This window comes from Hydra vulgaris, chromosome 02 (genome assembly GCF_038396675.1).
Source record: "Hydra vulgaris chromosome 02, alternate assembly HydraT2T_AEP".
NCBI lineage: Eukaryota > Metazoa > Cnidaria > Hydrozoa > Anthoathecata > Hydridae > Hydra > Hydra vulgaris.
In genome coordinates, this window is record NC_088921.1 from 59,474,104 (window position 1) to 59,498,071 (window position 23,968).

Genomic DNA, 23,968 nt, shown 5'->3' on the forward strand with positions numbered 1-23,968 from the left:
TTTTGAGAGAGCCTTACTCTATTTTTGAATCAACCAATTAAGAAGTAATGCCTTTCTCTAGAGAAAGGCATTACTTCTTAATTGGTTACACTAGAGACAATGGCAAACATAGTGTTTACTACTTTATCGGAAAGTTATATGAGATACTTATATCTGTAACTGTAATAATTATACTGAGAATCTGTTCACCAATGGCCCATCATCAGGATTTGAAAATAAGTTTATGATAAAGTTACTCAACCAATTATTTTTGCAATATAATAAAATAATTGAATGGAAATATTTTGCAACTTCCAATGTAAAAAGGATTGTAGATGGTGTTGGAGGAAGACAAAGTCTCTTATTCAAATAAAATTTATGAGCAAGAATTAGAAGGTGTGTGTACAAATGTCTAAGTATTTTTTCAATGTTTTCAAACCATTAATGACAGCTATTAATATTCTCTATATTATGAAGTCATCAGCAAAATAGACAATCTTGGTTAGAAGTCAAAAAATCACCAGGAATATAAAAAATTCATGTCGTTGCTTTCAATGGGTGCTTGTTATTTTTGGAAACAAGTGACTCAAAACTATCTGATTTTGAGTCACTTGTTTTGAAAAGCAATGAAGCTATATACCCTGATAAAATAAAGCTTAGAAAGTTGAAGCTTTAAAAAAAACTATAAAACAAAAGTGCTACTTAGTTCAATCTTTATTTCAGTTCTTTTAAAAGAATGAAAATCAAAAAAAAAATTGTTCTAAACTTATTAAATTATTAAAAGTTCATAGAGTGTCACACACGTAGCATTTAAGTTTATCACTTATTTTTATGAAGTTGGTGAAATTATGAAAAATAAAAGTATTTTTTCTAAATATCAACATTTTTTCAGTAACATATATTAAAAAAATCATCAAACTAATCATAGCCAATTAGCAGAAAATTTTAATCAAAGTTTAAAATTCAAATTTTAAAGTTTTGTGCGCTTCACACACGTAACGCAACTAATCAGTTTTTTTACTAGTATGTGCAATAAACATATTATTAAGATAAAAATTTTTATTTCTGATACATCCCTTGCTATAATGATTGCAATATTTATCTTCATATCTGTAGTAAACTATTTTTTATGGTCCTTTATATTTGAAATTTTTTGTACCAGAGCCACACACGTAACACGAGAATCGCCCTATAAGCAACTACGAGGTTACTCGATATATTTTTTTTCAATAATATTAAGTTTTATGTTATTAATCAAATTATTTGAATGATTTTTCAAACAATACCGTTTAAAATCATTATTAATACTGCCTTATGTAAATACTAAACTTACAAAAACACTTAAATTACCTTTAGAAATTATTAAGAAATATACGTAAACAAACATTAAATAGAGCGCTAAAGGCACCGTGTGTAATAGCCACGAATAAACTCGCGATCTAAATTAAGTGGTTTGTAAAAATAACATTCAAATACTTTTTATTTTAAAAGGACCAAATTAACTAAGAAGATTTACTTTAAAAATTCTTAGTGATGTTAAGTTTAAATAAGATAGCAAGTAGTTCTAAAGGTATCGAAATTTATTTTATAAGAAATACTTCATTTTAACTTTTTATTAGAGGCAACGGTAAATTTTGCCGTTATTAAAAATGATGTTTTTTGGATAATAAAAATAATTTCATAAATATAAAAAAGCATTGAATGGAAAACAAACAGTACTTGCTGTTACAAATGAAGATGTATAAATTTTAATGACTTGCTAAATAGAAATATATTAGCATCAAGAATCTTGTGATATTGTATAGTATTTAAACATTTCAATAAAATTTGACTGGTAATGAGAATATACAGTGGTGGCCAAAAGTATGGAAACTTTTCAAAAATGCTTTTTATTTATTTATAAAAAATGCAACACTTACTACATATTATGCATATGTTTATTGAAGTCGTAATACAACTTTTTAATAAAATAAAACATTTTTTTTTATTAACATATACAAAAAAAAAATTAAATTTTTAAATTAGGCCTGGTCATAAGTATAAAAACTTATGACCATTTTAAATGTTCCCTTGCAAACAATAATCTACCCATCTTATTTTTCTTAGAAATTAACGGTTTTTTGACAGCCACTCTTCCAAATAAGCCCGCATCATTTAACCTTCCACGAACTGTCCTGTCAGATAATAAAACTCCATGCTGTTCCAAGATTTCTTCTTTTATATCCTTTGATGACTTTCTAGGATCTTTTGTAGAAGTATTTTTTATAACTTTATCTAATCTTTTTGTTGTTTTTCTTGGTCTTCCAGGTTTCATTTTCACTTCCACAGTTCCCCTTTCTTTGAATTTTTTAATAATTTTTGAAACTGTACCTTTTGGAACTTGAAAATTTCGAGAAATATCAATTGGTTTATTACCGTTTTTAAAACACTCAACTATTTAATTTTTAATATCACTAGAATAATATTTTCGCGGTGCCATACTGATTAATATAAAAGTAAACTATGATGAACTAACAAAGATGTCAATTCTAACACGTTTTAATTCTAAATGATAAGATTTGTTTATGTTTAGTGACAAGTTTGAACAAGTTTCCATACTTTTGTCCAATCGAAATTAAGAAATATTAGTATGTAATAAAATGTCTTAGAAAAGACAAGTTCAAACTTGTAGTATATATAAAGTAGACTATTGCAAGTACACTCGGGTTAAATAATTTTGGTTTTATTTAATACAAATAAAAAAAATGTAATTTAAAAAAAGTTTCCATACTTTTGGCCACCACTGTATATAGAATGTAACCAGAATAGGTTTAAAAGCAACTTGTACATATGATGCAGAACTTGTTGATCTTTCTTTAAATTTATCGGCATATGTTTAATTGAATATCGAAGAGTTTTAAATTCTTATTTAAGTTAATTAAATTGTGTTAGTAACTATTAAAAGTAATAATAATAATAGCTACAAATAATAAATGAACACAAAATAATAAAGTTTTTTAGTTTTTTCAGGAAAATTTCGTCAATAAAAAGTAAATCTAAGTTAATAAATAATTATAGAAAATACAAGTTTGCAAAACATGCAAAACTGACTTTAAATCTAAAAATATCACAATTTTGGCTTAAAATAATTTCATTTACATGGTAAATATATGAGCATATATGGCTCATTGTCGGACATACTTAAGTGATTTAACTTTTGTGGCACATCATCAATCATCAAATCAAGAAGATTTAAGTTTATCAGTGGAGCTGCAGCCTTGTTTTTTAAGTTTGTTGTTATTATTTAGTGTTCAACATTGACTTTTAATCTCGACTGTTTTCACTTCTAAATCATTAATTGATACTTGATAGTCTAGAGGGTTATATTGTTCTGAAAGTTGTATCACAACATGCTTCAGACTGCAGTAAACATTCAAAAAGTTGATAATTTAATAAGTTGATAAGTTGTTAACATATAATAAATAGTATAAATATAAAAATTAGTCAGTAATAATCTATTTCAATGGTTTATTGCTTAAACAAAAAGAATATTTTTTTCTGATTTTTTAGTGTGGAAAAATAATCTAATTCCATCTGCTGATATACTCCAAAAGGTATTTTCTTCTTATTATTGTTTCTTAAGTACAGTCAAACCAATTTTTGTTTTGAATATTTTGATATATATATATATATATATATATATATATATATATATATATATATATATATATATATATATATATATATATATATATATATGTGTATATATATATATATATATATATATATATATATTTTTTTTTTTACCCTGAAGCGACTGCAGTTGAACAAGCTTTTTTTTTTTTTTTTGCCATGTTTTAATGTTGTTAAACCCTTCTATCAAATCTGTAACTCCAAAACAAAAACTTTGAAAAACCTAGTAACTATGCAGAAAAAGAAGATGGTTACTACCAAAAAATTGATTTTACCAAATACCAATCTCTTGAATAGACTTTTGAGAGCACCTTACCACTGTACTGCTGCCGATGGAATAGAACCTTAAAAACGTAACTGTATTAAAGTTTAAACATATGGTCGTGCAAAATTCAGGGTGGCCAGTTAGGGATTTTTTTTTCTCCGAAAATCAGAAAAAAAATATCATAGGTCAACAAAAAAATTGTTTTATTCTGCTGCCGAGCAAACAATTTGTTTTTGTATAGCATTATTTTATTTCAAATATGCAACTCATTTTTTACCATCACATCAAGTTGTAAAGATATTAGGATTCAATTTTTTAGCATTTGGGGTAAAAATTTTATTATTGTCAAAAAGAAAAGAAAAAATTATTTAAAAGTATGTTAACCTGGATCTCAAAAGAAGCGTATTTTCATAGAAATTTTAGAAAATATAAATATTTTTTTTTTGCACCAGAAAATTTTTTTTTGTTGTTGACCTGTGTAATCTTTTTTAAAATATTTTTGAGTTTTAATTTTTATTTTAATGTGTTTTCACAAACTCTAAAAATCACTCACACATAAGCATCAATCAAATTAAAAATTTATTTATTTTGATATGCATTCTTTAAGTCATAAAGATAAAATATGATATAATATTACCTAAAGTTTTTTTACATACCTTTGAAATATATAAATATATATTGTTTGAAAATCTTCTTATCTATTAAGATTCATACGATTTATTCTGTAAAAAAGCAATCAAAGATTGCTTGTATAAAAAAGTGAAATATTTATTATCAATTGTATCAGATATTTATTTATTTATTATCAATTGTATTTAAATATTTATTATCAATTGTATTTAAATATTTATTATCAATTGTATCAGATATTTATACCAGATATGCTTGCTGCCATAAATTTAAATCTAGATTTTTGTTTTTGATCATTATCTCTTGCAGAGTATAAAATATGCAGCACATAATAACAGATCAACAGAAAGCGATTTTTTGATCATTATATGAAACAAAGATCAAAAAAGATCTGTTTGCGAAAGAAAAAGCACAGTACTTAAAAATTTGTCTGACAATTTTCTTATCATAAAGAAAGATGAAAAAAAAACTTAATTTTTCGGTGTGAAAGAGTTAAGAAGCCAAAACCATATTTTATATATAGCTTTTCATTTGAGAAAAATTTTCAATCCATAAGAGTTGGGCAACTCTGAGAGTCAGTAAAACTGCAACGCATTGTATTGACCCCTTTAAAATAACCAGCTAAAATTTTGAATTTGGTTATTTTCTTTTTATATTTAGTTTCAGCACTCTCTAAAATGGTCGCGTACTAATTTGTAACCTTTATATTTCATTTTAACTTAAAAAGTGTCACTACAAAATCCGTAAAGACTGGTATTTACAAAATTAGGAGATTTTAGAGTAAATTATCATTGCCTTATTTGACATCAATTTAATCAGGTTGGTTAAATAATATAGTAGCTAAGTTATATTTAAGCACAAAATTTTAAGTGTTAAATAAATTGTTATAAAAAACATTTTCTTACATAATTTTTGCTTGTTTGTTTTTGATTCATTTTTATCATTAGAGAAATTCTACTTCTTATGAACATGGATTAAAATATGGTAATGGAGGAAGAAATTCATTTAACGGCTCAATTGTAACTGTATTTGGTGCAACAGGATTTTTAGGAAGATATGTTGTTAATCGATTAGGTATACTTGGAAATTTTACTTAATTATTATATTATTTATAATATAACTAGAAAATCCAGACCTGTAAAATGGCACATGATAGGTCTGATGATCTTAGCTTCATTAGAGGTCTAATTTAACGTTTCCTTTTGTGTTTATTGAGCATTTTATCCATATAGCATAACAAAGTTGATATATATAAAAGTTGAATTATACCTTTTATCTCTGACATCATCAAAGACTTTGTTTCCATGTGTGTGTGTGTTTTTTAACTATAAGCTTTGAAACTTTGTTCTGTTCTATTACTTATCATTATTTTACTTTATGTGGCAGAAATTAAAAAAACAGGTAAGCAACCTATCTTAGAGCTGATAATGTATGTCAATCATATATTTATTTTAGCATTGATCCAAGTCATATTTTACTATAGCAGAAAATATTTAGCAAAAAGTATTCAGAATATATTTTGCCCTGCCTTTGTCTTAATTTTGCGTTAAAATCTTTAGTTTTAATCGAAATTTTCCTTAATTTTTGTATAGGAAATGGGGTGAAAAGGTTAGAAAACAGATATATCTCAAAAAATATATTTTCGAACTCGTGTTAACGAAAAACCTTTTAACAAATCCATAAAAGTCTTAAATTTACATATCTTTAGAACAAATTTATTTACAATATATAAATGATATATAATTAAATATTTAGTAAAACCCACACACAAAAAAACACAACTTTCTCTTCAATTTTCTTAGAAAAAAAAAAAAAAGTTGAAGACAGCGCAACCTTTAGTAATGAACGCATTTTTCAAAATCAGTTATAACATCTATAACTGATTTTGAAAATGCTATCTACAAGTCTGAGGTCTAGCACAGTCTATTATAAAGAAAACCATATTATAATAATTAAAAACCTTTATTACTGATAGGGACAATAATTTAACATTATTAAAAAATAAAATAACTCTATAGTAGTCATTATTTAAAAATAAAATGTAAAACATCTCAAATAAAATAGATTTAAAAATATTAATTTGTTATGAAAACATTTTGGCAACAGGATCAATTTTGAAATCAATTTCTTTTATGAAAAACTAACTATAATATCTCATTTAAATCTCATATATATATATATATATATATATATATATATATATATATATATATATATATATATATATATATATATATATATATATATATATATATATATATAAATATATATTTATATATATATATATATAAATATATATAAATATATATATATAAATATATATAAATATATCAACTTGTTTCTCCGCGCAGCGGCCTTGTTCGTCAAGTTTCGTGATTTGGAGTTATAGAGTTGAGAGAGGGTTTTAACCACAATTAAGTAGCCTCCTCGTCTGTAGTGGCCTTCTGCGCCTTGGGGAGGTGAATTAACAAAAAATATATATATATATATATATATATATATATATATATATATATATATATATACTGGATGAAGGCCAATGTCTTCGTTAGCAGCTTGTCTTGATTCAGCATAAGTTCTGTCGTTTTGACGATTGTTTTGCCCATCTTGATTGAATATCTTCTCATCTGAAAATAGGATTTTTCGGCAAGTCGGTTTAGTGAACCGATTTCTTATCCAATTAGAAAACGACTTTCTTTTTTCGATGTGAGCTGCAGTTAATGCAGAAACACGAATTTTTTTGTACGCTTTCAATTTTAAGTCCTTGTTAAACAAGAAGGAATTCGACTAATTGGAGATTAGTCGAATTCCTTCTTGTTTAACAATTATTTTTAAAGATAGTTTTATCTATCAACAAGATGGCGCCACGTCACACACACAAGCAAACAAACTATTGAAAACCTTGAGCTCATGGGCATTAAAAACATTCCACCTAAAATATGGCCGCCAAACTCATCAGCCCTTAGTCCCTTAGATTATTTTTTTTGCAATGAAGTGGAGGATCGCTTGAAATCGAAATCTTTTAGTAACAAGATTGAGCTTGTTAAAAAAATAAAAGAAGTTGTTAAAGAAATACACTTGAAAAATATCCAAGATTCAATTGATAGTTTCAGGTCTTGAGTTTTTGCTATTGAACAAAATCAAGATGGCTTAATTTTAAATAAACATTTTTAATATTAAAGAGTTTTATTTCTTTATTAAATCAATATATAAAATGAACAGATTTTTTTAGTATCTACTTAAAAATTGAAATAAAATTTGTCTCATTCTTTACGCCCCACTCGTTACAAAAAATAATAACTTACTGAGTGCTATCTGACTATCTAAAAAAAAAAAAATTAGTGTTTAAAACAATAAAATCAAAACAAAAATAAACTTTAATTAAAACTTTTTAACTCCTAGTTATTATTTTAACTTCCTTTAGTAAATAGTTATAAATATTTAAACTATAATAAAGTTGCAATTGCAACAATCATTGTTTATTCAACTACTACGAGGGAGAATAACATTATTTATTTAACTACTACTTAAGCTACGGGGGAGAATAACTAACAATTGCAACTAAGCGCATTAAACAGTAACTAAGCACATTAAATTAAAAACTTACAAACAATTTATCTAAAAAAAAAGTTTAAGTTATAATTAAATTTAAAAGTAGACTTATTATTTAGATACAAAAAATATAATTTTTTAAAAAAATAAATAAAGTAAAATAAAAATTTTAAGTTATATATACCTATTATCTGATTTGTTCACGTTTAAACCATTAAATTTGATGTCGATAAACTGTCCAAATCTTAATTGTTATAACTAAGCGCATTAAATTAGACTTTTCATAAATAGCCAATTACATATTAGTTGATTCTGTTTTAGCCAATTACATTCGTTTTAACCATTGTAACTAAGCGCATTAAACAGTAACTAAGAGCATTAAATGTTAAATTGGAGTATTAATATTAAGATAAATAAGTAAAATATAAAAGTATATATAGTAAATAAAATTTTAAAAAATGCCTATTTATTTTAGAAATTATTTGCTTGAAAAGCTATTTTTCTAAATTTAGTTCACCTCCCCATGGGTTTACTCAAGGTGAGGATGCTGGTCAGTTTTTTTTTTTTAATATTTGGTTTTTTATTTGCAACTCTCAACCTTAACTTTGAAACACAAACCTATTTAGATAAAATGGTCGTGATAAAAAACCAACACCCTCTGATTGCTTGGATGGGGCATTTGAGCTTGAAAAGGATCTTACTTCTGCTACAGCATGGGGCTCACAGTGGCTGGTGAACTTTAATTCAGATAAAACTCAATTTTTTTTCAGCCAATCGTTATCGCAATAATTTAGATCTTCCTATATTTATGAGCGGTGATGTGCTCGATGAGTCACCTACTCTTCATTTTCTAGGATTAATTCTTACTTCCAATCTTTCTTGGAAACCATATATCAAATCAGTTGCAAAATTAGCATCTGCTAAGGTTGCATCTCTTTATCGAGCTCGTCACTTTCTTACTTTGGATTCTATTCTTTATCTCTATAAATCTCAAATCCTGCCTTGTATGGAATATTGTTGCCATATCTGGGGCGGATCCTCTAATGATGCCCTTTCTCTTTTAGACAAGGTGCAAAAATGCGTTGTAAACATAGTTGGACCTGCTCTTGCAGCCAACCTCCAACCATTATCACATCGTCGTAATGTTGCTTCTCTTTCTCTTTTCTACAAATACTATAATGGGCACTGCTCTAAAGAGCTAGCGTCTCTTGTGCCATCTACTATAATTCATTCTCGTGTTACTCGTCATTCAATTAAGTGTCATCCTTTTTCTGTGACTGTTCCTAAGCGCTCCAAAAACGCTTATTTGTCTAGTTTTTTTCCTCGAACATCAGCTCTTTGGAATTCGCTTCCTTCATCTTGCTTTCCTGACTCATATAATTTGCAATCTTTTAAGTCGTCTGTCAATCGTTATCGAAACATGGCTTCTTGACTTGAATCATACAAAATGTAAAGTGATGCATCTTGGCAAATCAAATAACAATCACACTTACACAGTTCTATCAAAAGTAAAGAAATAATAATTTTATGCAGCACAAATGAAGAAATTGATGTTGGTATTATTTTGTCTAACAGTATGAAGCATCATAGTCATGTAATGTATGCATCAAACAAAGCCAATAGAATGCTTTGAATGATAAACAATATGTTCACTTATTTGGATATTAAACTACTCTAAAAATTATGCAAAGCCTTTGTTAGACCTCATTTAAAATTTGCAATATCTGCTTGAAACCCTCTCTATAAAAAATATATAATTGAGCAAAATTTTGTTTGTTTTTGTACTGAAACCTTATTTAATTTTTTTTTTCAAAAAAAAAAAAAAAAATTAAATAAGGTTTCAGTACAAAAACAAACAGATAATAATAAAAAAATTTATCTATTTGTTTCCTTTTTTTAAAACAGTTATAAATCAATTATAGGGTAATATAGGTCGTTCAGAAAATTTTGATGAAAAATGTATTTTTTCATCACTTTTTTTTCTTTTAGATAAATAGAGATTTTTGTTTTCTTTCAAGAATATGAGTGTGACAATTTACAGCAATTTTATGACTTTTAAATAAAACTTTTGATTTTGATTTTTTTTTCAGCCCGTAGAGGAACTCAACTAATAATTCCTTACAGAGGTGTAGATGATGAAGTTCGAAATATTCGTTTGATGGGAGATCTTGGGCAGATTAAGTTTTTTGTAAGTTTTTCATTATTGAATTTTTTTTTTACATTACATATTTATATACATAATATATATATATATATATATATATATATATATATATATATATATATATATATATATATATATATATATATTAGTAGAAAATCACTTAACTAAATTTTTTTTCCATTTGACACTGTGTTTCATCAACAAATATTCATCAGAAATGAATGATCAAATTAATAAAACTTCAATTTATAGCAAAAATTAAATTACAGGAAGTTGCAAGTGTCTTAACTACTGTAATTTTTCACACATTTGTGGAATTTGCTGACACTATTATAAAAAGAATTCTTTAGAAATGATTACTTATGCTATTTTTTTAAAAATGTTTTTTTTAAAAAGGGTAGTTAATGTAAATATTATTTGAACTCATTTATTTTTATAGTTTTTTAGGAGACTTATTTTCGTGCCTACATTTAGAAATTAATTCCGATCTTTTGTTTAATAAGCATTCTTGATTTGCATGTGTAATTATTTCAAATTTTTCTTGTAGGCATAGTATGCATTTTTTGGAAATATTGTTATATGCAGGCGCTGTTTTAAGGATAGACCAATTCAGTATAAAATCATCAATATTTTTTCTTTTAATTCCCATATATATTTTGACAGCATGGTGTCTTTTGAATACTTTTTATTCTTGAAAGATTGCTTATGATTGGCAAAACGTTTTTTCCATTTACCCTCTGTTATGCCAATATATTGTTTATCAGGTACATTCTTAGAGGAATCAACACATTTATATACCACATTTTTTGATAAACAACTTCCACTCATTGGACAATTGATTTTTTGTTTACAATTACAATTTTCTGTAGTTTTTTCATTTAGGATTTCTTTTTTGTTTAACAAAATTGTATTTTGATTAAAAATTTTATGTAATTTATTAGATCGCGGGAAATGCTTATCGACCAATTTTAAAAACACTTTTCCTATGTTAGTAGAAACATTTTTGCTATATGGGGGGTTGAACCAAATTACATTTCTAGTTCTGTTTCGTTTTTTTGTATTCTTTTTTTCAGGGTCAAATTTTAGTTCAAAATTTTCAAAACCACTTTTTTTTAGGGCATCTTCAAATATTTGTTTAGAGGAATTGAATACATTTTCATTTGAGGAGTTTTGGTTTAGTCTGTTATTAATTGAAATCGGGATTTGTTTTAGAACTTGGGGTGGATGGTTAGAGTTAATGTTAATATATAATAGTTCATCGTTCGGTTTTTTGAAAGGCTTATATGAATTTTCAGAGAGGTTAAATGTGACATCAAGAAAATTCACAATTTTTAAATTTATGTTTATTTCGATTTTGAAAGCCAATTTTTTTAAAAATTTTTATAATATCTTTTCTAATTTTGTCGAGCTGTGGACCAGATTTTCTACGCATTACTATTAAACCATTGTCGCGATAAAGGCCTAAATCTTTTATATTGATTATTTTACTTAACAAATCTAAATGTATGTATATATATATATATATATATATATATATATATATATATATATATATATATATATATATATATATATATATATATATATATATATATATATATATATATGAGAATACAAATGAACTTGTAATACATCCATTCATATCAAATATAAGGTTTGTTCTCGTTTATACGATGCAGAAATAATAATAAATATTGTATTTTCAGAGAGGAAGATTTAATTGATAAAGCTAATATTGCCCAGTTTTTATTCTTTTGTAAAAGCAAAAACTAAATGCTGTAGTTCTGTTGTAGATGGTTGTGAAAAATCACATCTTTTAAATAATTTTTTCAGTTCTGTTTTTGTTACAGATAATGGTATTGCACCTGTCTTCGATTTTCCAACACACTCAAGCTCTTTAAATAATGCTATGTTTCCATTCTAGTATCATCCCTACACAATCTTCCATCAAAGTCCTCCAAATCACCTGATGGATACCCAGCAATACTTCTAAAATCAATCACATGCCATTGCTATTTCTTTTTCCATACTGTTCGAATTGTCAAAGTCAAATGTTATACCTTTAATCTGGAAAACCGCTATAGTGTGCACCATCTATAAGTAAGGAAACTCGTCATTAACCTATTTCTATGACGTGCATTGTTTGTAAGGTTATGGAGTCAATAGTTGGAGAATGCATTACAAACTACTCAATTTCCTTATTTACTAATCAATAACCTTATTACCGCTCATCAATTAGACTTTTTAGAGCATAGATCCACCTGTACACAGATGTTGACAACCTTAAATGAGTGGACCACTGCTGCTAATAACAAAAAGATAGTTGATACTGTATATATAGACTTTGAGAAAGCCTTTGATTCTGTGACTCACTCTAAGTTACTGTTCAAACTGCATTGTTATGGTATTGAATATATATGTTATGGAATATATATATTGCTGAGTTGAGTTACATTGAAAGGCATTACGCGTTTTCGTTACGCAGCGAAATCTTGTAACAAGGCCTGTATATATGTATATATATATATATATATATATATATATATATATATATATATATATATATATATATATATATATATATATATATATATACACATATACATACACCTATAGTATCACTCATGGGGGTAGCTTTAACAATAAAACAAATATTTAGAGGTACATCAGCATTATTGGGGACATTTTTGTGTACCCATTAAGTTTTGTTCCCATAAGCATTGTTTTTTTGTAAAAAAAATGTCCCTGTTAGCAACTTTTATAGAGAGCGAAAAGTACATACATTGGCTATCTAATAGCCTTACTCACAATGAAGTGCTGCTACATAGATGTGGGTTTGGTTAGGGTCAGCATCAAGGTCAGGCTTAGGGTTAGGGTTATGGCCAGGTTTAAATATGGTTATATTACTGTATATAATCATTTTTGTAAATAGATAAAAATAACAATGAAGTATAATATGTTAATAAATAAAAAGAACAAAAATAAATATAAAAACTATATTTTTATAATAAAATAATAAATTTAAATATGTATAAATAAAAATAGAAATGAAATAAAAATTTAAAAAATTATATAAGTATGATAAAAATAGTAGAAAAAAGTAAAAAAAGAATGTAATAGGAACAAATAAAACATGTCCCTATAAACGTCGACTAGGAATGTATATATATATATATATATATGTAAATTATGTTAGTGTATTTTACAAATAGAGCGCTCAATGTTCTTAAAGAACAAAGCAATAATAATTTAGTAAAAAACACTTATATAACTTTTATCTTCGACTTGAAGTTTCACCGTTGCTGTATCATCAGGAAGAGCTCCTGATGATCCAGCAATAGTGCAATGATCTGAACTCTTCCTGATGATCCAGCAATGGTGAAACTTCAAGTCGAAGATAAAAGTTAGATAAGTGTTTTTTACTAATTAATTATATATATATATATATATATATATATATATATATATATATATATATATATATATATATATATATATATATATATATATATATATATATATATATAATATATATATATATATGGTTCAATAAAAATAAGGCAAGATCAACATTTAACATGAAAAGTTATATTTTGCAGATATATATGTGTGTGCGTTGTTCTTAAGTCTTGTTATATAGAAAAAATCAGTTACAACTTTTAAATTTTTATTATTTTTGATAAGTTTCTGTACTTTTTTATTTAACATTACTTTTTTATTTAACATTAATCTCTTATTGTTTAAAAACTTGTGATTTTTTATATTTACAGTATTTAAGAATGAATTTTTACTAATTTAATGTTTGTGTATACTTTTTTTAGAATTACAATCTTCGAGACTATGAATCTTTACTCAAGACTATGACACATTCAAACACTGTTATTAATTTAGTAGGAAAGAATTTTGACACTAGGTATTTAGTATTAAAACCTTTTTTTTACAGGATTAAAAGTATAATATTTCTATATATATGAGGTAAACAACAAATCATTAAAAAGATTATACTGAGAAACAATTTTAAATAAATGTTTTTTAGGTCAAGTCACTTTTTTAATTTAATTTTTTTTTTTGGATTACTGTTTATATAAACCTTACACAGCATTTATAATATACCAGTAAAAATAAACTTATGGTTTATACCAACATTGTGTAGTTACGAAAGAATAGATTTTTTTTTTTATAAATTATAAAAGTTTACAATAACTAATAGTTTGTGTAATTGTATCATTACTTGCTTTAAAATTTGTACCATAAATAATTTTTTTTTAATAAGGAATTTCACTATGTCAGATTGTATAGTAACTGGTGCCGCTGATCTTGCTAAAGCTGCTAAAGAAAGCGGTGTCCAAAGGTTTATACATATTTCTGCATTAGGAGCTGAAGGAAGTTCTCCTTCTCATTATTTGCAATTGAAGGTATTTTTTAGCTGTATTATTTTTATAAGTAATTACCTGAAATAAAACAATTGAATGAGAGAATGATAATTTTAAGATTAGTCAGTGCTAATAGACTTTTAGTGTATCCACCCTAGACAGGTAAGACAAAGAAAAGGAAGATTCTACATTAAAATTCTAAATTACAATATAGATTTATGGAGATGAAAATTGTGACTAACATAATGTTATAAGCTTTTCTGTGGATTTTACTTAAAAAAACAACTTGGAAAGACTACATAGAAAATATGTTTTGGTATAAAAATAAGCAAAATAAGTGCATATTTTGAACAAAGCTTTTATATAATTGTTCAAAAGTTGTTGACAATGGTTTCAAGTTGAACAGAGCTTTTTATATAATTGTTTACAAAGTCTAATAAAGATAACTTGAGAGTAAATGGTAACTAAAGTTGGATATTTAATCTTGTCTTTTTATATCTTCATTGATCTTCATTTGTAAAAATCTTTTTGCAATAAAAAAAAAAGGTGTGCTTTTTTTGAATAAGTTTATTCAAAAAATATTAATTTCTAAAAATTGTTTTAAAATAGATTTTTTAAGAATTTTTTTTTTTTTAAAACAATAATAATAATTTATTCCCATGAGTAAAATGAAAATTTATATTTATTAAAATAATGAATAAGATTTAAATATAAAATTTTATTCAAAAAATTTTAATACACAACTTATTATAGTTTTTTATTTTTTTTTTAAAGTCGCGTAGTGAGCGATGTGTTTCAGATGCATTTCCCGGTGCTACAATTATGCGACCAGCTCCTATGTACGGGGATGAAGATAGTTACTTTAATAGATATGCATGTAAGTAGTTAGTGTTATATAAAATACACATATAGATGCGTGTATGTAAAAGTGTGGTACATGTAAACTTAGGCATTCAAATTTTGTTAATTACATCAAAAAAATTTTAATTTTTTTACAGTTAAATAATTTTTTAAATAAATTTATAACTAGTTTATGTATATATGTCATTAAATTATTTAGGGATTAATTATTTATTTTAACAAATTAAAAAAAAAAAGAAAATTTAAACAAATACTTAAATATGCGTATGTTTATATATATTTTTATAGTAATACAGAATATAAATTATGAAACCCAACTTAAGAGTTCTCCCATAAATCTTTCCTACTACATAATTTTTTTCAGATATATATTATATATTTATTATTTACTATATATGCAAATATATAATCTATGTATACTAATTATATAAAATTTTGGTTTGATAGGAAAAAAACTACTATGAAAAGAATGTTTTGTTATAATCTCTTGTCATTAATAAAAACTATTGATTGGGTTCTAATTCAACTTATGTTGATAATTTATTAAAAGCATGTTTAAATGTGTTGCATTTATGAGAACAACTTATTATTTTCCGTATATTGAATGTATTAAACATTTAGCTTGTTTAAAAAAAAGAAAATAATAGTGCAGTTAAGTAATTTCTGAAGAAAATCAAATAATAATAAAGATTTTGTTTTTTCATATTTTTGAAATTTGAAATTTTTTTTGTTTGAAAAACTTTTTTCAGATAATAAAAGGGTGAAAATGTCAAAATTCATATGGATTTAAGTTGTAGATTGTTTATATGATTAAAAAAGAAAACTTCATTTTTGATTTCAAACAATGCAATAACAGCTGATATGATAAGAAAACATAATACAATAAAAATTTATAAAATAATATGCATACTAGGGATATGACTTTTTAATTTTTTTTCAAATAAAATGTTTCCTGTATCATAAATCGATGAACTTTTACCTAAAATCATGAAAAAAGGCCCAAATAGCTTTCTGCAACAAAAAAAGGTCACCCCCAAAATAAAAATTTGATTTACAATTTTTATACATTCATTTTTGACCGATGTTTTAATCTTAAGCTTAATTCTCAGCTTAATTCTATTTATTTCATTATTTTGTTATGAATTTATAAATATAACGCCACACGTTACCATGGCAACGAAACGGCCGTGTGCCGGCAAATACTTGGAATTGTTATGTGATGACGTCATTGTGTTACCACGGTGATATAGACGACTGTAACAGACTGTAGAAGATTATAGAACTTAGTAGAACATTCTGGAAGCTCTAAATAATTATATAAGCGAGCTGCTGTCAGAGCTCAGTGTTGATAATGTGAATAGTTCTATGAAGTACTCTGCGTGTAACTGAGCTAATAAGGAACTACTGTAGCGAACTAAAGACGCTGTAAGTGTACGAAGTATAAGTAGTTGTAGCATTATCGTTAGGATACGGACTGGATTATCGAACTGTTATCAACATTGACTGGATTATCGAACTATAATTGGATTACTATACAGTTAAAGTATTTTATTAATTAAACGACTTTATTAAACGGATATTTACGCTCAGCTATCCGTAAAGTCGTAACAATATTATATGATGTCTCACAAGAAAAGTCATACCACAGTAACAAAGAACAAGAAGACTTGGACTAAAAATTTGGTGAGATTTCAAGAGTCACACAGAAGAAGAGGAAGCGTGGCTGTAGAAGAACATTCACTCGATGAAAAATCCAGAATACCACTTCAATTGCAGATCGTAGGAAGATACCAGTTTCTCGGAGCATATGTTAAAGGAAGAAAAGAACGAATAGACCAAATTTCTAAGGAAATTACAAAATTGTGGGACAATAAACTGAATTTTCCACGTCCTGTCTACTACAGACAGTGGTACTGAATCTGAAAACTGCAAAAGTAAGAGTGAAGATGATGAAGACGACGGTGATAAAGACGATGATGAAGACGACGACGGTGATAAAGACGATGATGAGGACACTCAGAAAAAAACTAGAAAGCACTACAAAAGTAAATTTGCTGTAAGTATGGTTACATCAAGTGGAGTTTCCACAAAGAAAGCTGCTAAAATATGCAATGTATTATCACAACAAGGTATTGATATTCCAACTCCAAGTCAATCAGCAATTTACAAGTCCATATTCAAAGAGGCAGGTAAATTAAAAAAAGAAATGATACAACAACTTAAAATGGAACAGTGGTCCTTACACTTTGACGGCAAACGAATAGATGATAAGGAATATCAGGTAGTTGTACTTCAGAATGAAAGAACTGACGTGAAACTTGATGCACTGCGTTTAAAAGATGGCAAAGCTGAAACTGTTGCTGAAAAAATTGCCAAACTTATTGATGAATACAATTTGTGGAATTCAATTAAGATGATCATTACTGATACAACAAACGTCAATACTGGGAAGAGAAATGGAGTTGTTGTGAAGTTGCAACGTATGTTTAAATTAAAGGGTGTCACAATACCACAATTTATCGGTTGTCAGCATCACGTACTAGACAGGATTCTCCGTCTGGTGATGGACGAAGAACTTGGGGGTGATACCAAATCTCCAAACATTGAATACCCATTTGTGTCTGAACTGTTGAATAAGTATGATGAACTGAAGGATAAGTTTGTGAATGGAACTGTAGAAATTCTTGATAAATCAGGGTGGAGAGACGATATGAAGTTTTTGTACCATTTAACAAGAGTGTTTAGGTTCTATGAAGAACAAAGAAACTTCCCTCTGATTCACTTTCAGAACATTCCTAATATGAGCAATGCCAGATGGAACTCAAGAGCCATTCTCGCCATTCTGGCGTTCATTCTTATGCCTGAAGCGAGAAAGAATTTGGAGAAGGTTTGCAGGTTCATTTCATATGAGTGGGCAGAACATTGGTTTAGTAGTCAAAAGTACAATGATAATGACTTCAAGAATTTATCTGATGTATTGAAGCCTTACAAAAAGGCATTGCAGTCATTCAAAAATCACTGGAAGAAAGAGCCATCCGTCATCGACATACCACGAAGTAATCAGATAGCTGAACGTGCAATCAAGGTGATGCAAGACCTGTATGCTTCCTGCAGAAAGAAAGACAAACTGCAACTTCGATTCATTCTAAGTAATAAGCGCTAGACTCTTTATGAGACGTGAGCATCATGTGACCCATGTACTAAACACAGTAGGCCTATAGACACAGACAGTTATGTATATTGTTGTACTAGACGCTTTGATACTGTTAATTTTGTAATACTTGTATAATTATATATCACATAATGTTTTTTGTTATATCACAGTACATGTTGCATAAATAAATAAAATAACAACAGGAGTATGACTCTTACAACATCTTCAGCCTTTAATATTCATTTACTGTACAAAAGTGTACCTGTTGAAAATTCGATTTTTTGGTTTTGGGGTGACCTTTTTTCAAAATATGTCAAAATGAAACATCTATTCGTTCTTTTTACATAAAAGTTCATTGAATTACGATACAGGCCTAGTAGGTTGCAAAAAAGTCATATCCCTAATGCATACATACATACATACATACATACATACATACATACATACATACATACATACATACATACATACATACATACATACATACATCAGCCTTCAGAATTAAGAAAAATAAGGCAAAAAATTGCTGACCTAGGTCTGCATCAGGTTAGCACAAATTATTGGAAAAGGGTTTGACAAATCAACAAACCTGTGAATTTTTATCATAAATTTGACTGAGAAAAAAAAAACAAGCAAAGTTTGATGACTTTTCTTTTAAATGTTGAAGTTTGCTTTAAAATTTTCAAAAACAAACTAAAGTTTTGTTGATTTTATTATTTTTATTATTTATTTTAATTATTTTATTTATTATTGATAAAAGGTTCATTTTTTAGTTTTTGCTTTAAAAATTTTTATTAAAAAAGAATTTAATATAATAGAAAATATTTGAAGGAGTACAATTAATAATATAACTATTCCTAATGAGGTATTAACTTCAATAATAAGTTAATTTAATGCAACGTTTTAATAATAAAGATAAAAAGTAGACATAAATATGCGTAGACATTATTTTATAGATTTTTTAAATTAATTTGTTAAAATCGCCCATCAATTATTTAACAGCATAATATCAGTATAGAAGTATAATGTAAAGCAATATATGTAATACTGTTAGAAAAAATATTTAAAAAAAAAGAAATTCAATAAATAATTCATTCAACAAATTAGTTAAACAATGAGTAAAGTTTGTCTACAGTAAAAAAAAACAACCTACATTCTATTTAAAAAAAAACAAACACAAGAGCCATTCAATTTTTGCGGCTCCAGCTCCACCAAAAAACAGCAGCTCCACAGCTCTGGCTCCAGCTTGGCTCCTCAAGCCTATATATATATATATATATATATATATATATATATATATATATATATATATATATATATATATATATATATATATATATATATATATATATATTATATATAATAACTTGTAAAAAAAAAATATAATTTTTTTAATAGTATGCATTAACTTAGATTTTAGAAACTTTCCTATTGGAATACCTTTAGCCAAAGGTGGTTGGGAAACGCGAAAAAGACCTGTTGCTGTATGATTTTTTAAGTTTATTTTGTTGGTTTTAAAAGCAATTTTGTTGGTTTTTGTTAATTAATTTTTTACTTTATATTAGATAATAATATTACATTTCTGTTTGATTTTAATTTAATTTATCATTATAGATTTATTATGTCAAGATGTGAATTAATATTTTAAATATCCAAAATATCTTAAAAAAAACTATTCTTATGAAAAGTTATAAAATTGTGTCAATTTGGTTATCAAAATTATTAAAATAATAATTTTAATAAATTGAATTATATATTAATTTATATTTACAATAAAGTATATTAAAGGATTCTTTTTTTTTATTTTTTATTTAATATTAGTTTATATATCTTTATTTAAAATTGAATAGCATTACAAGTAATGAATTGTATATTTTATCCATCATTAAATACTAAAGAGAAGGTTACCAAAAATGCAGACAAACATTTATGTATTGAAAAGGCATTGGAACTCTTAATGTTTAGTGGCAGGTAGAGGTTGGTGACACAATGACAAAGAATATGGAGGTATTTTTGAATAAAAGATTGTTGATAGGTTGTAGTCTTTGCAAAGTTCAGAGCAAATGGGAATCTGTTTGGGTTTCTGCTGTTGCTGTGAGCTTATTTAGTGGTTATAGGATGGCATGAGTCAGCAATGATTTTTTTAAGGATATTAATGCAGATCTTGTCTAGTTACTCTTCAATGGCAAAACTAATATTGAAGCTACTTTTTTTTACTAACTAGGTGATTACTGTATCAACCATAATTTTTTGCTTTTATTTAAACTGCATAAATTTTTAACTTTTAAATGTTACGTAGGTCTACGATGTTGCACGTGCCATTGTTCTAGCCACTTATGAACCTACTACTGCAAACAAAACTTATGAGTTATATGGGTAAATCTTTAATTTGCTTCTTTATACAAAATCTTTTTTTTACTTCTACTTTTAATATTCTGTTACTAAAAATTTAATTTTTAGACCTGAAGAATATTACCTTCATGATATTGTCAAGTTTATATACAGAATGATCAAACGACCTTGTCGAATAATTCCTGTTCCTCAATCTTTATATGAGTAAGGTTACCATTTTTAAAAGAATGCACTTCTAAAGATTATTTTTTGTATTAAGATATTATTAGAAGATATTAAATGTTGTTGTTATAGCAATTTTCAGTATTAGAATTTTAAACAAAGTCTTGTATTATTATTTTAAGATCTCAAATCATAAGGGAGATACTTTTTTACCATGATATCTTGAAAGTTTTTTTTAAGTTGTAGTTTTTATTTTAGACTTGCTGGATACATTGGTGAATTTTCACCATTTGACAAAAGAATTACCAAGGACTTTGTAATTCGGGTATGTACTTATAAATTATTAAAAACCAGTAATGGTTAATAATTATCAATAAAAAAAAAATGAATTCTTTATAGCAATTTTTAAGTGACGATGTTCTGGAAGATGCCTATACATTTGAAGATCTTGGAATAACACCAGTTAATGTTAATAATGCAGCATTAAATATTTTACGTCGCCACCGACACTACTATCATTACTCAGAAATCATGAAAGAAGAAGAATTTATTAAACCAATTCAACAGTAACATTCAAAAACCAATGTGTAAATAATACAATTTAATATTGACCTTCATCCCACTAAAATTAATGTTTTTTTGGGGGTTAGAATTTTAAATATATATTCTCCACAATAAATATATCTATCGTGTATTTTTGTTAACACGTCATAGATGTATATATATATTAGGGATATGACTTTTTAATTTTTTTTCAAATAAAATGTTTCCTGTATCATAAATCGATGAACTTTTACCTAAAATCATGAAAAAAGGCCCAAATAGCTTTCTGCAACAAAAAAAGGTCACCCCCAAAATAAAAATTTGATTTACCATTTTTATACATTCATTTTTGACCGATGTTTTAATCTTAAGCTTAATTCTCAGCTTAATTCTATTTATTTCATTATTTTGTTATGAATTTATAAATATAACGCCACACGTTACCATGGCAACGAAACGGCCGTGTGCCGGCAAATACTTGGAATTGTTATGTGATGACGTCATTGTGTTACCACGGTGATATAGACGACTGTAACAGACTGTAGAAGATTATAGAACTTAGTAGAACATTCTGGAAGCTCTAAATAATTATATAAGCGAGCTGCTGTCAGAGCTCAGTGTTGATAATGTGAATAGTTCTATGAAGTACTCTGCGTGTAACTGAGCTAATAAGGAACTACTGTAGCGAACTAAAGACGCTGTAAGTGTACGAAGTATAAGTAGTTGTAGCATTATCGTTAGGATACGGACTGGATTATCGAACTGTTATCAACATTGACTGGATTATCGAACTATAATTGGATTACTATACAGTTAAAGTATTTTATTAATTAAACGACTTTAATAAACGGATATTTACGCTCAGCTATCCGTAAAGTCGTAACAATATTATATGATGTCTCACAAGAAAAGTCATACCACAGTAACAAAGAACAAGAAGACTTGGACTAAAAATTTGGTGAGATTTCAAGAGTCACACAGAAGAAGAGGAAGCGTGGCTGTAGAAGAACATTCACTCGATGAAAAATCCAGAATACCACTTCAATTGCAGATCGTAGGAAGATACCAGTTTCTCGGAGCATATGTTAAAGGAAGAAAAGAACGAATAGACCAAATTTCTAAGGAAATTACAAAATTGTGGGACAATAAACTGAATTTTCCACGTGTGTCTGATCAAGTGATAAGAGCAAAGCTTATGAAGGTGCTGAAGGTCTATGATGAATGTGTCAAGCGTGGAAAATATGATGTTCTCAATGCATTATTTGACATCACGAAAGTGAATGGCCAGTGGTTATCCTCGGAAGATAAACGTCTATACCACCTACAAAAAGAAAGTAAAGGACAGGTGGGGTACTCAACAGGACAAGTGGCAAGTAAAGAAACCATTCACCCTTCCAAGAGAAGGAAAGTCCAGTCTGGAACAGCAATACCTTCCACATCACAAGTCCTGTCTACCACAGACAGTGGTACTGAATCTGAAAACTGCAAAAGTAAGAGTAAAGATGATGAAGACGACGACGGTGATAAAGACGATGATGAGGACACTCAGAAAAAAACTAGAAAGCACTACAAAAGTAAATTTGCTGTAAGTATGGTTACATCAAGTGGAGTTTCCACAAAGAAAGCTGCTAAAATATGCAATGTATTATCACAACAAGGTATTGATATTCCAACTCCAAGTCAATCAGCAATTTACAAGTCCATATTCAAAGAGGCAGGTAAATTAAAAAAAGAAATGATACAACAACTTAAAATGGAACAGTGGTCCTTACACTTTGACGGCAAACGAATAGATGATAAGGAATATCAGGTAGTTGTACTTCAGAATGAAAGAACTGACGTGAAACTTGATGCACTGCGTTTAAAAGATGGCAAAGCTGAAACTGTTGCTGAAAAAATTGCCAAACTTATTGATGAATACAATTTGTGGAATTCAATTAAGATGATCATTACTGATACAACAAACGTCAATACTGGGAAGAGAAATGGAGTTGTTGTGAAGTTGCAACGTATGTTTAAATTAAAGGGTGTCACAATACCACAATTTATCGGTTGTCAGCATCACGTACTAGACAGGATTCTCCGTCTGGTGATGGACGAAGAACTTGGGGGTGATACCAAATCTCCAAACATTGAATACCCATTTGTGTCTGAACTGTTGAATAAGTATGATGAACTGAAGGATAAGTTTGTGAATGGAACTGTAGAAATTCTTGATAAATCAGGGTGGAGAGACGATATGAAGTTTTTGTACCATTTAA

The 23,968-nt window shown here is 27.1% G+C and overlaps 2 protein-coding genes across 2 annotated transcripts in view; one reads left to right on the forward strand and one right to left on the reverse strand.

Annotated features, from left to right (window-relative positions):
* Positions 1 to 1,397, reverse strand: part of LOC101241833 (uncharacterized) — a 43,906-nt gene extending 42,509 nt beyond the window's left edge. Inside the window, exon 1 of the mRNA XM_065791553.1 lies at positions 1,330 to 1,397. The gene's annotated coding sequence lies outside the window, so the exon portion shown is untranslated. The remainder of the gene's footprint in view (positions 1 to 1,329) is intronic.
* Positions 1,372 to 21,792, forward strand: LOC101234298 (NADH dehydrogenase [ubiquinone] 1 alpha subcomplex subunit 9, mitochondrial). The gene is made up of 12 exons (XM_065791554.1): positions 1,372 to 1,549; positions 3,529 to 3,572; positions 5,494 to 5,620; positions 10,189 to 10,286; positions 14,084 to 14,175; positions 14,536 to 14,677; positions 15,410 to 15,512; positions 20,064 to 20,134; positions 20,950 to 21,026; positions 21,111 to 21,206; positions 21,423 to 21,489; positions 21,564 to 21,792. Exons 1-12 carry the CDS (start codon positions 1,513 to 1,515, stop codon positions 21,732 to 21,734), a joined length of 1,125 nt encoding a protein of 374 aa, XP_065647626.1. The 5' UTR covers positions 1,372 to 1,512; the 3' UTR covers positions 21,735 to 21,792.
* Positions 21,793 to 23,968: the final 2,176 nt, after the last annotated feature.

Coding starts and splice junctions, on each gene's coding strand:
- LOC101234298 (XM_065791554.1), top strand. CDS start 1,513: ATGTTAAGTTTAAATAAGATAGCAAGTAGTTCTAAAG. Junction 15,513..20,063: donor TTACTTTAATAGATATGCAT/GTAAGTAGTTAG, acceptor GCATTAACTTAG/ATTTTAGAAACTTTCCTATT. Junction 21,490..21,563: donor CCAAGGACTTTGTAATTCGG/GTATGTACTTAT, acceptor AATTCTTTATAG/CAATTTTTAAGTGACGATGT.